This window comes from Pagrus pagrus (genome assembly GCF_965226575.1).
Source record: "Pagrus pagrus genome assembly, chromosome: 6".
Lineage (NCBI taxonomy): Eukaryota > Metazoa > Chordata > Actinopteri > Spariformes > Sparidae > Pagrus > Pagrus pagrus.
The window spans coordinates 23,111,957-23,125,595 of record NC_140190.1 but is presented as its reverse complement, the minus strand read 5'-3'; the positions used below and the strand labels follow the sequence as shown (position 1 = coordinate 23,125,595).

General features: G+C 41.0%; 1 protein-coding gene across 5 annotated transcripts in view; it reads right to left on the bottom strand.

Moving 5' to 3' along the window:
- The window catches only part of csnk1g2b (casein kinase 1, gamma 2b), a 34,386-nt gene extending 21,117 nt beyond the window's left edge, over window positions 1–13,269 (bottom strand). Inside the window, exons 1-2 of one of the 5 annotated variants that reach the window (XM_084354964.1) lie at window positions 13,093–13,269; window positions 9,215–10,026 (exon numbers count right to left, since the gene is read on the bottom strand). In XM_084354964.1, coding sequence (XP_084211090.1) covers window positions 9,215–9,442 — 228 coding nt within the window. In that variant the 5' untranslated portion in view covers window positions 9,443–10,026; window positions 13,093–13,269. Of the gene's footprint in view, window positions 1–9,214; window positions 10,027–12,844; window positions 12,993–13,092 lie in introns of those variants that run through there. The other 4 variants (XM_084354962.1, XM_084354966.1, XM_084354965.1 and 1 more) reach the window with 4 other exon arrangements.
- Between the last annotated feature and the right edge of the window lie 370 nt (window positions 13,270–13,639).

Below are 13,639 nucleotides of genomic sequence, written 5' to 3'. Positions count from 1 at the left end.
CCATCACCCTGGTAACCAAGAAAAAGGGGGAGAAGGTTGTTATGGCCGTGTCTGTCTATCCTGAGTTTCATACGGATACCTTACTAACAGAGACAGAGAAGCCCATTTGTGGGAGCAGACTGGCGGTGCACTCAATGTTGCTGGTAAGTGTTGGGCCTTTATGTCACCCTAGTCGTGGTTAACTTGTTGTTAGTTGTGTTCTACCAGAAAGAAAGGTTATGTCGACATGGGCCTATACTAGCTGCTGCCCACAGCTAAAAAGCTTACAGATTTGTTGATATTAGCACTCCCAGCAAATACTGCAGAGTAGGATCAAATCCTGTAGTTACAACAGCCTGGGGATGGGTGTGAGACTGCGAGATGAAATGTTACATGCCGTTTCAAGGATCCCTCTTAGAGTAAAACACTTGAAGCTTGTACAAATACATGATTATGTCATCACGGATTAGGTGGTGGTTTCTGTATTTTAACCTGTGGCTGCCTCCGTAGACTTGTGTGGATGAAGCAAGCCATCAGCACCACACAAAGTCCTCTTCCTGGGATTAACCAACTCTGCATATGATGTCATCTAGGCTAAATCTGATCTCTGCTCCAACACAGCTGAGACAGATCAGTAACGACCTCAGTGACTGGATGGAGTAATGACCACCAAATGAAGAAGGAAAAAGAAAACTATGAATGACAGACATGATCACAATATTAAAGGGTGAATAGTAAACCACAGTGAAAGCCTAAAACACTTTAACTCATTGGTATTGCTGACCAATGAGATAAAAAAAAAAAAATGTCCTTTTAGCCTGTACAAACACACCAACTATATTTTCTTGTCTAGTATTCATAAATAATTACTGTAATTCTGTTGATCACTCTGATCATACTTATGTGACTTGTGAGTTAAAAGAGACATTTATTTTGCTGCAGGTTTCAAAACCAGAAAAATCCATATCATGTTGAAAAATGCCCTATCTGGTAATTTTAAAGAAAGTGAGACAATATTCCTTCAGGGCTGAGACCCATCCTCCATCCAATTTTAGTGGAAATCCGTTCTGTGGTTTGTGTGTAATCCCGCTGACAACACACTGGATTGAGAATCGGTAATAGAGTTTAAAAAGTCAGTGGTTCCAGCTTTGCAATGTAAGAGCATTTGTTTGAACTTGAACTCTGGAAACTTGTGAAGGCCATTTTTAATTTTGTTTGTCCAATTATAGGCCAAATGATTAATTGTCTGATCAAGAACAATATTAATCAATAACACAAATAACTGTTAGTTGCAGCCCTACAGACATAAGTCTAATAAATTGTTGCTTTTTAATAATGCCAATGTAATTTTTGTCAATATACCAATAGTCTATAATGACTATTACTTATTCCCTAACCCTGTCTATGAAATACAACAGAAGACAACCCTTTCGCCCCATGAACAATATCTTGCAAAACAGGATGGTACAGTAAAGCAGCATGGTACAGTAAAGCGGACAGCTGGGATGACGTAATGGAACATAAATAAACATCTGTATTGTTTATCATCTGAACAGCCAGAGTGACATTCACTGGGTGTGTACGTATGAATGCCTATGAGTGCCATGTCCAGGGGAACAGACCCAACATCATGCATAAAGCCCAGAATAGACCCTAACCTTTGCCTGACACCCAGTAAACCATTTCACAATATGCAACTGGCAATGTGACTCATCTCATCTGAGGCAGAGCAGCTCAAATGTCGACATCTCTACTCAGCAGCCTTCATGATGCTAATGGCTAACTAAGCTATAACAAATGGAGAAGACTGAAGTGTGTGGGGTGCATGTGTTTTCACTATTCCACCAGTCTTTATGATCACAGGTGTCTATGATTGGGAGGTGATGTTTAGGAGTGAGTGGTGTCAGAGAGCAACAGCTGGCCACTGGCCAGCACTTCTCCTGTTTCAGCTCAGATTTAACACACCCAGATGGAGCCATCAGCTGCCTCCTGAAACCCAGTGTGATAATCCGACACTGCTTGAAATCAGCCAGAATTAGACATCAATTGTATGTTCTGGAGTTATTATTTTCACTTGTAGGTATTATAGGAGAGGCCATGCAACAGTTGTGGTACAGTTAAATAATGGAGCAATAGCATCTGAACAAATAATGGTGTATTATGTTATCTCACTGTCAACACTAAAGATGGCTTCCACAGAAGTTGATTATAACGTCTGGTATCATTATCAGGCATTGTAAGGGTCTAAGAGAGCTGACATATACTTCTCAAAATGATTGTGAATAAAAACTGCATTTCTTCTCTTTGTATTTTGATGTTAATTATACTGGAATTATGTATGGACTAGAAAAGCCTTGGTCAATGCAACATATCAGCTTTCAATGCTTCTTTTCCCCCTTTCCGTTTCATGACAACATTACAAAAGAAAATCAATAGAAATAAGCAGGTTTCAAAAACAATGTTAAAATTGGGCAGGCTCTTCAAAACATGCTGACCTCAGCTGCCTCAGTCAGAGGGAGGCAAACGCAGCACACAGTGCTGCCAGTGATCAAAATGGTCATGGGAAGTTCCACTCACATGAACCCAAGAGGCAAGTCTCCTTTGTCATTGAATAGAGGAGCAGGGTATGGCATAACAATGTACAATGTATCGTACACTCCCTCATTTGTTTAACTTAAAATTTGGGTCCTGTCATAAATAGGAGTAATAACACAGTACAGTCACTAAATAGTAGGGCAGCGTGTTATTTTTGTTGTTCTGGATCTATTCTACAACCGTACAGGAAACATTATTAATTGGGTTTAAAGTTTAACAGTGACTGAGGTTAAAAGGGCTACTTATCAGCATTAAGGGTGTTCATGTTCAAATGTAAAGAGCAATGAATGGCTTAAAGGTCTTTTTAGTACACATGGTCACCCAATTTCTCTGATAATGCACCAGAAATACCTGGAGGTTTTGGTGCTGGTAAAAACAATGGAAAATATATTTTTTAAGACAAAACCATAGATGAAAGCACAACATGGACGAGGAACAGTTAATTCATGAAATGAGCTGCTATCCAAACAATACAGTCTCCTTTTACTACAAAAACATAAATAAGATATCCGCTGGCTAGAGGGAGATCACAAGGGAGCTGAAAGTTTCTGATAAGAAAACAAACATCTCTACTTGTTGTTGGCTATATTGTATGTAATTTCCAATAGAGAAAAATCTAAATATAACAGTATGCACTTTTTCTGTTTGAAATGTACAAATACGATTGGCTATCTGAGCAAAATCAGCCATCTTTTATATAAATGGTTAAATCTCCAATCTGATGTCCAGCGCACAGGGTATAGATACGTGGTTTGTTTAATATGCATTCTGTGACATCATGTAAACGGATTCAGTGTGGATAGCGAGGGTCCAACAACGCTCGCATCAGAAGCTCACATGCAAATGGAGGAAATGGCGCAAGAGATCATCATCAGAGAACATAGCAAGTGGCTGCTGTCATCACTGGCTTCAGAGTCACTAATTGCATTTTCAAACACATTTAGTACTGAGGGTAATAAAGGCAACAATTCCTGTGCATCTGATGCAGATGCAACAGCCTCAAATGAAAGCTGTAGTCATTGAGCTTTTTCACAACAGAGATTTTGGTATATTATAGCAGGAAAAACACAGGTGGGCCCTGGATAGCTTAATATTATTATTTACATATGTGGTTTTCCTTGTATGACATGTCAAAATATCTGTCTCCTAAGTCCTTTTGCTCTTCACTATAAATCCTGTCAAACAGGCCATGCAGCGACACAGTTTAATCTCTTACATGGTATGACGCTGCTTTAATTCTAACCTCAAGCCTTGCCATTTTGTCTTGCAAAGCAAACTCTCAAAAATAGAACTGAGGTCAATTTGGCTTCAGCAATTTTCAAATTACCATAATCTGACTCTGGTTTGGTTATTTTGGCTCTAGTTTACCACTTCAATTACGATGCTATGAAGAAAGTTAAGACAGAACAGCAGAGTGTAAATTCATGGTAGTCACCATAATCACAAAGCGAATGTGAGAAACTTGTTAAGTATTGCAACAGCCTTGAACATTATATAGACATCCATTTATAAAATACAAGAAAAGTGTCGGTGCAACTGCTAAACAAAACTGTTAAAGGGAAAATATGATAGTGCTTTACTAGGGTGTACACTTACAAGGTACAAATTACACAGCAGTCACTGCTTGTCAGACACACACCTCACACCATATTCAGACATACTTTTCTATGCATTTCTAAATCAAACACTGACACTGCTCTTGTTCTACTGTGAAGTCACCAACATTTATACTCTCCTGAGCCAGTTTTATGACTACTACTAAATCATCCTCAAAGCAACAATGTGTGTCTGTGTTGCTGCTGGCTACTGATTCATTAGAGGATTAGCTAGTTGACTCTAGGTAGGCTTTTGCATGCTGTTGACATCCACGGATTTATTCATTTAGCCTGCCCAGCATGCTCTCTGGAGAGCCCGAGCAGGGTAGGGGAGAACTTAAATCGTCAAAATGTCACTTTAATTCCAGCCAAACATGCTGAGAGAGCTTTTGTGCCTTTGCAGTTCTTCGACAACTGCATCATGAGGAGCTGGTGTAAGCTGCTGAGCTAGACTGCAACAAGAGCTGCTTATCATGCTTCAGTGGGAGGCAGGCAGGAGAGTTCAGTACAACACCTCAGATCTCCTTCAGAGCATCACGACTGACCAGCAGCCCGAGAGGCTTCACTCATGTAAACCACCTAAGTCTTATGCCTCTGCATCAGTGACTCAGCCTAAAGAAAACCAAAAGCCTGACAGAGACATCCCACCATGCCCCTTAGATACAGTACAATTACATTTCACACAGTGCAGTGGTGCCCTCTGGAAGCAATACACAATATTTTATGAAACATCATACATTTTTTTGGCGACTAAGGAGCAAAACAACACAACACATTTGACCTATCATGCCCTAAAAAAATTGTAATAGCTAACATGTTAGCAAACATGTTATTTGTCGATCTACACACCCAACAGACACATAACAATACTAGCATATGGAGTCGGGTATGCGGAGAATACTGTAAGCCCAGTATCTGCTCTGAGATGAGGAGGCAGCATAAGATGGATTCATCGTGGCTTTTTCTGACCGCTGCAGCTGTAAATAAGACTGAACCAAGTAGTAAATTTGCAGGCCAGAAAACCAAAACAATGAGCTGAAAGGCACTAAATCACTGTGTAGCGCGGAGGAAAACTGCAGAGTCTAGTGGTGTTTGTCTGTGGCTTCATCAATACGGATTAGGACTCTCATATTTATACACATTGTCATTTGACCAGATTCTCATATTAAAATATGAGCTTGAATGGCACTCCTCTTCTACACTCACTCATAGGTAACAGCCACCTAAATACGCCGGATTGTTTTTTCATCATGATCCATGCATTCTTCTCAGTCTTTAACAAATTAAAATTAACAAATTAACAAATAGGGATGGGGGTGACATGTGGAAATAAGTTTTTAAGTCTGATATCCATCCATGCCTTGAGCAAGCAATGCCACCATACACTACAGTTAAAGAGTTAAACACTGCTCTGTATGTACATGGCACACAATGCACAGTAGGTCTCTGTGTTTACTGTGCTGGCCTCCCTCGATGATCACTCCAATATCATCCCCCTGTCTCTGAGCTATGGGAGGCACTGTACAATAAGTCCCAACACTAACATTCACTTATTACTCTCCCCCCCATGTTGGGCAGATATTACAGCCACTTGTCATTGTCGAAAGTGTCGTTGCCACAAAGAGCCCTCCAACTGGTTTATTACTTATTACTGATAACACCAGGATGTCTCACAGGCACCTCACATCTGTCAATGAATGACCAACAACACAAAAAGGGACCACGATGAAATACAAGCCGTAAAGCTTGTATCTTCGACTGTTTGCAGAGTGGACTGGTGGAAATGTCAGTGAAAACCAATTCTATTGGATTTCTGAGCGCAAAGAATGGATTAGATGGGTGTGTGCATGGGTCCTGCACCCAAGGCTAACACAGGGATGGGGTTAACAGAGGGATGATGACCTTGATAAGACAGTACCCTGAAGATAGTGGCAGGAAATAAGAGAGCGAGAAAGTACTACACCGGGATAGTAAGGGTGTTAAAATAAAAATAGTATGGCAGTTATGTGAAAAACAATAAATTAAAAAATTAAAAATAAAAAAAGCAGATTAGATGGTCATTTTCCCACTGGACAGTTATATCACCATGCCGGGAGAGTTTATTGGTAGAGATGGTAGTGTCCCTTCACCCTTTAAATAAGCCTGATGGATGCTAGTTTCTACAGTAAGCAGACATTAGATGCTACTGTTTCTTTAAGACATCGGTATCTCCCCTTGGGAGTTAAGCCTGCAGTGTGCTTAAAGCTGTGGCTATATGGTCCTGCCTCCACCACACAGGCGTTTGTCAGTGTGAGAAAGCATCCAGTCGAACCAAAGACTGAACCACTGTGTGTCGACAAGGCCTGCTAACAAAGACGACCTTTCAGCACTCAGCAGTTTCCCCCTTCACTCTCGCTTTATTGCAGCAACAGTCGCAGCAGTTCCAGATTCACTGACAGAGGATCCTGTGCACACTGCCCTGCCATACATCTCTATCTCTGCTATCACGTGGTGGAGCAGGGTGACACTGGCATTCACCTTTGTCCCAGGTGCAGGCAGGCACCACCCACATGGCCAACTCTGCACGTTGGTACACAAGACACACAGCACATAAAGGCACCAGATCAACACTGAGTAATCACTACATGCTGTGCTTCAGAGACTGACATCTACAATTCATTTCAACAAAGGAGAGAGATTAAACTTGTTTTAACCAGCCACATAACCAATTACAGGTTGACATCTCAACAAAGCTGCCTTCTTGGTAGATCAGCAACATTTCATTCAACCAGTCACTAAGTAATAATTGACATACCTCCTTCATACTGAGACCAAGGGTTGATCAGTTAAGAAATCATATTGGTCCCATTTGATTTTAATGACAGGGGAGACACTGGATGGTGCACAGTCTATATCAAAGTCTGAAATGATTAGTCGGTCAACAAAAAGTGAATTGCCAAATATCCAGATAATCCTATCAGTCCTTGAATTCATGTATCATGTCTTATATAATAACATACAATCGATTCATCATTTAGGCAGAACTAGCAGTAGTGTTGTGCATTTTCACAATTTCCTCAAATTTACAGACAAAACATTTCGTCAGTTAGTTGAGAAAAAAAAAAAAAAAAAAAAAAATCACCAAATTACTCAGTGATCAAATTAATTATTAGCCGCAGCCCTAGTACACTATATCCCTGACGGAATATAAGATTTGAGCAGTTTACTCATATATCCACTCTGATTTGCTTCATTCTTATCCAATCATAATATCATTCTGTCAAACTGTACAACCACATCATGAACAAACAGCATTCCCTCAGTCCTATCTATCCATGCCAACATTTATTAAAGTCTTTATCTACAAGTGAGCAATCACTGCCAAAGTGACTGACAGACAGCGGAGGACACCCTACTCATGTCAAGCATGTGTTAGCAGGTGGTGGTAGATAACAGGGCTGTTATTTGTCTTCGTCCATAAGGAAGAGCTCAGTAACAGCCTCTGACAAAACAGAGGCCTAACTGGACAGGCAGTGACATTCACTGGGTTACCCCTGGGAGCTGTGAGATCAGGGACAGACAGAAACATGTGGACAGACAACTGTGCCAGAGTCTGGGTTACCCCGAGAATCGACAGGGGAGAAGACCTCTCCATGTCAGGCGTCACACCACCAGGCCAAAAAACTACTTAAACAGTCAGTCTAATTTGTATAATTTGTGTTGATAAAATGTAAGCCTTGGAGGATCATTTTTGTATACATCAATAGGAAGCAAATGGAGTCGTTGTAGCTGATAATTAACAACAAGAAAATATGACTCATCATCTGAAATTAGTCCTCAAAATGAAACCCTAAACAATTCTCACAACAAGGCCCTAATATTAGCCGGGCCTTGTTGTCACCATTTGTACACTTCCTCTTCTCACAATTATACATTCAAATAAAAGCTGGGTCCAGTGGGCCACGAGATCCATGGAGCAGTGTCATGGCCCTAATACCAGATCCAGATATAGCTGGACACCATGGGGATAAAAATACCCAAACAGATGGGAGGGTTCACAGGCAAGGGGGGAGAGGCAGCAAGCACAACTAAAGATTTCAGAGAGGAGAACTGCAATTATAGCTGTTTGCTAACCTCTGCCTTCTATGTGGTTAGCAAAGTATTCAGTGGATGCCCATTCAGAGATAATGACCTCGCTGGGAGATACAAATGTAAAGATAATCACACACAGACCAGTGCAGATGTGGTGGAGATGACGCCTAGTCCACATCAGCTTCAGTACGACTACTTAACTAGAGTCCGAGTTAGGACTTTCTTACATTAGGGCACTGTCAGTCAGAGAAAGAAATATCTGCCAGTCATCAAAGCAATGCAAGTGGCAACACATTTATAAAAAAGAAATGACGTGCAGAGGAAATGGTTGAGCAGCCACTGGCTGACCTAGAATCTACGAAAACAAAGAGACCTCGATATATCATGTGGCTTTTCACAACCTGTTTAAATGCTACTGATCCAGCGGGCCTGAAAAAAAAGAAATCATGCTGACACAAAACAAAAGATGCAGTAAATTATTGATCGCTCATAAGGCCTGGTGTGAGCTTATTAAAGGGAGGCTTGCAAAGGCACTGACATCAACTCCACTGAATGAGGAAAGAGTAGGTAAGGTAGGTTTGAACATTTAGCTTTTACAAAGAAAATGATCTTAGATTGAGTCTCTTATTAATGAAACATTTCCAAGGTACGGACTTTATCTTCAAGGACATCAAGTAAGAATCACCACTTGCTTCGAACAAACTTGAGGAACTAAAAATGTTATGAAAAATACATTAATCAATTTACATACAATACATTTTCAGTTTGCCCTCTCTTTGAAATGAAGTGAAAGGAAAATATGTGGCTGTCCTTCTATGAAAATAAAAACACGACTGCTGAAAGAGCATAATCATAAGATAAGCAGGATTCTTCATACAGGATCCACTGAGATATACCAGAACACTCGTGTGGTTGATATGCAGAATTATGAGTTCATATTTCTGTTACGTCACCAACCCTAAGGATGAACTTACCAATTTGATGGCCACATATTCGTTAGTATAGAGGTTTTTTCCCAACCGCAGCTCTCCAAAGTTCCCACAGCCGATTTTTTTGCCCACACGGAAGTTTGGGCCGACCATAAGAACTCCAGAATTGGTCCCTGAACTCCGGCCCCCATGTCCAGTCCTGCTGCCTGCTGTCTTAGACATCTTTTTCCCTTCCTCTGTCTCTCCCTTGCCCCCTCTCTTGTCAAAATCCATAAGCTTGTGATACCCTGGCCTCTCCACGGTTATTCTCCAGCCATGCAAATCATAGAAACTCCAATAACAACGACAGAGGAGGCTTTAGGGAGGCGGAGGGGGACAAATCTCACAGGACAGAGGAAAGGTGTTGCTGTTAAAATGTGCAATGGTTCAGAAGACACTTAAATGAGCTCAAGCTACAGCTGAAGTGCCCCGTGTGTTTATCAGACAACTCTTTTGCTGAGTGCTTCCCTTTTTTTCTTCGTGTTCCTTGTTTACCAGAGGGGATCCTTTCTTGTGTGTTTCTCCAGCTCCAGTCTCAGAGTAGCATGTCCCTGCCTGAGGAGTAGGCAGGTTGTGCTAGGATGTGCCCACAGACACACATACAATGCTAGTCATAAAATAGCACTCCGAAACCCAGCTACTGCATCCACAAGGCCACTTGGGAACATCTCCAGGAGTGCCTCATTCCTTCTGGTCAGCCTTCAGTGACACAGTGGTAGCTCTCCATGTTGCAGGGCCACAGCAGACGAGGCAACCCAGATTTAGAGAAAACAGCACGGGGCGACAGGTAACGGATGGGTTTGATGTCAGCTGGAGATCTGCGAAAGCAAAAACAGACAGAAATCAGTATGTTTTCTGTACAGCCTCTAACAACAACAACAAGCACATCTTTTGGCATATTTAAAGATTTTAAAAAGTACACTGATGCTCACTATGTTGACCATCTTCAGATGAGATACCCTCTCCAGTAGCTATCCCATTCTACACTTTCAATCGTCAATATAAGCCCAAATAGTGGAAAAAGATTAACAAATCAATCATAATCTGTACCCGTAACATTTCCTTGGCATAAAGACATTGAAATTTTCAGACAAAAAGTTGAACCTTTCACTTGAGGATCAAATTATGTCCACTGTGGCTGTTCCTTACTACAGCTGAAATGAGATCTCGCTTCAGACCAGCGCGAGGCAAATTCAATAAAGCAATCGATACGAGCGGAAATATTCCAAAGAGGACCTCAGACATGAGAGAAAAGATCTCCTTTAGAATTAAACCTATTTTTTTTTAAACCCAAAACAAACTACGCTACAGAGATTTGTACAAGACTGATGTATTTAATGTTCTGAAAGACTGATGAGCTGAGTTTCAGACTATTGAAAACTTCTGACAATGATTACGTGTATGAACACACATCCAAGAGACAAGGGGTGGAGAAAAAATGTAAAGGGGAAAAGAAGAACAGGTATCAGACTAACCCCATGCCATGATACACTAATCGATAAGCCACGCCAGGCACAAACAACAAACACAACCATTACTTCAGGTTCCAGCGGCAGTGTGACTTGACCATCTCTGTGCAGCCTTTTGCTAACAATCACATGCAGACATCTCTGTCCAGAGCAGCTCTCCTAACTCCCCTATGTCCATGATGATGTCGGTGCTGAATGCAGGCACCAGCGATGGGCAGCTACTCTTTGCTATGGAAAGGCACTTACGCGGATCAATGACTGCTGTAATGTCTCATCTCATCATAACATTTGCATCATTGGGAAGCATATTATTGGAAGGATTTGGATACAGTCTAGTCTACAGCTAGCTCAGGACTTATATAACCATCACAGGACTAAAACACAGCGTTATCAATCATACGTTTGCCAACAATAAGCATTGATTTGTGTAAAATATTTATTAAAATCACTCACACATGTGACTGTAATATCTTGTACACAAAGTTTATGCCACGAACAATGGGATGGGAACTACACTAGTTAGTTACTGAAGCCTGAAACATGATGAGGTGCGTCTGTGTGTAAATAAACCCAGACACAACCCATAAAAACCCACTGAAAATCTTGTGCATGTCCATCTTCTTTTAGTAATGCAGTCAGCCTGCCTGAGGAAAAGAAGACGTTTAAAGGCCAGGTATGCAGTCAGTCATTACACTGTCATGTCTTCTTTGTTCCATGCTCATGGTATGCCTGCTTACTAGCCTACCTTGTCACAAGACTCAGAGTGAAATAAAGGAGGTGGGTACAAGCTAAGATTGTCAAATGATCACAAAGACTAATGAAGTGGCAATGTGCACTATGCTGAGCACTTTATTTGTCAAGGTGACCCAAAAAAAAGTCCATACTTTCAAACAAAAGTAGTAAATACTTTTAAATCAAAAGTGTTTGAATACAATAAAGGATAGAGATGCCCCTGGAACACAACAAAGATCAATCTAGCTAATGAACTTACTATCTTAAGTAACTTCTTGGCCATCTTAGGCCATATGTCTAGACTGACTCATTTCAGGAAGTTGTGTGTTGTTTTTCACGTCAGCTGTTGGGTAGAGCCAACATGTTACTTAATATATAGCGACTAAGCTGTCTTATACTCTGAGCTTTGAGATGGCAATTAAACTACATAGAATAAAACTAATAATGATGTCCTAAATGAAATCTTGGGGCTCTAACGTCAGCCTGCTACAATCAACGTTGGAGTCAGTACAGTTAGCTCGTAATAAGACGACGCAGGCGGGTTTCAAACGTTATAAATATGAATCCAACTACCAACAGAAAGCCTCAAATTGACAATAACAATAGTAGCAGTATTACAGCACTTAGGTACGATTGACAATGTTTCCTTGCAGTGTACAAAATATCTTCTCTTTAGAGCTTATGTTAATGCTAGCTAACAGCTAACTGGCTACCGAACAGTGCCTGGCAGCTGTCATTTAGCGCTAGTTTCGGGTGATTCAAAGTAGCTGCGTTTACTCTCTGATAGCACGATACGACATAAGACAAAGTAAATAAAATCTTACAAGAAAACCCCGTCGATGTTTGTCTTCGGGAAACCTAGGGTTAACATAAGACTGTTAGCTATTTCGGCGGACAAGGCCGGATACTCTCAAGCTATCTTGGCGTTAGTTAGCAAGCTCAAGTTAGCTTGACATCGTTCAATCGTAGCAAGTTTGATTCTGCTGAGCTGTTTTAGTGTGCTATCTGAACAACATTACAGTATTAGCGAAAAATGTATATAGAGTATACGTAAATTTTACTGTTGCAGCTCAATCGAAATACCACATAACGTTACCAGTAACAAGCTAGCCTAGCTAGCACCTACCAAAAACACCGTTTACTCTTGGCCCAACGCCTGATAAAAAACAGCTAACGATGTAACGCTAGCTAATCTGTTAACAGCAGTCAACCATAAAACACAAGCCAGCTAACCTTTAACGAACCAATTCAAATTGAACAAGTCGAAACAGGACAGAACATTAAATATTCATTGATTGACATTCCCTCTGCTACAGTAACCAGGTTAGTTAGTAAACGCTTAATAACTGAGAAATAACAACGTCCCAAGCGACGTTGTAACTAATTAATGCCATCGACTGAAGTCACTTTATAATGAAATGAATCGTTGTTTCACCTGAGAGGATCGTTTTTGAGTTCAGATTCCAGGTACAGTCGTTATCCTGACCACTGCCGGGCAACTCCTTAATCCTAAACAACCGACTGCACACCAACGGCAGCCTGGGATCTCTTACCGCTTGGCTCACAAGCTAGCCATTTAGCAAACTAGCACCCGGGCTAACACACGAAGCATTAGCAGGAACCTTAGTGTGCGCCAAGACGGTGCTACGAACAAACAACTGTCAGCAAATGAGAGAATATTACCTTCAAATGTTAGCTATCGAAACGTAGTCCAAGTCATGGCTCTTCGGTCTCATTTCGTTTCTCTTGCCCTCAAGTCAAGTTGCTATGATTTCACTGTTGTCTCTTTAAGCCTCCCTCAGCTGCCGATACCCAGGTACAGCGTCACGCTGGCTCACAGCGCGGCGCTACGCTGGAAAACTGACGCAGCCGGTTTGGAGAATCGGGCTGAACATCCGGCGTGTGTGGCTCACTGAGGAGCTGCTACAAACAAACAAACAAACATGTCGATCTGTTGACAAATATGCAGTCTTCATTGAACTGAAGATACGATGGTGTGAAGTTATTGAAATATCTGCAACTTGTCAAACACAATTATATTATTTAGTTTACTAATTAAACACAAATTATTGTCCTGAATATGCTCCCTTCAAACATGTTTTCATGCCACAGGTGTGTGACTGCAGTCTATATGTTGAGCTAGTTCTTCATTTCTTAGTTTCCTGTACTGATATTTTTATCTAAAACAAACGGTTGGATGTTCCCACTTTGTCATATTTTGAGAAAATCA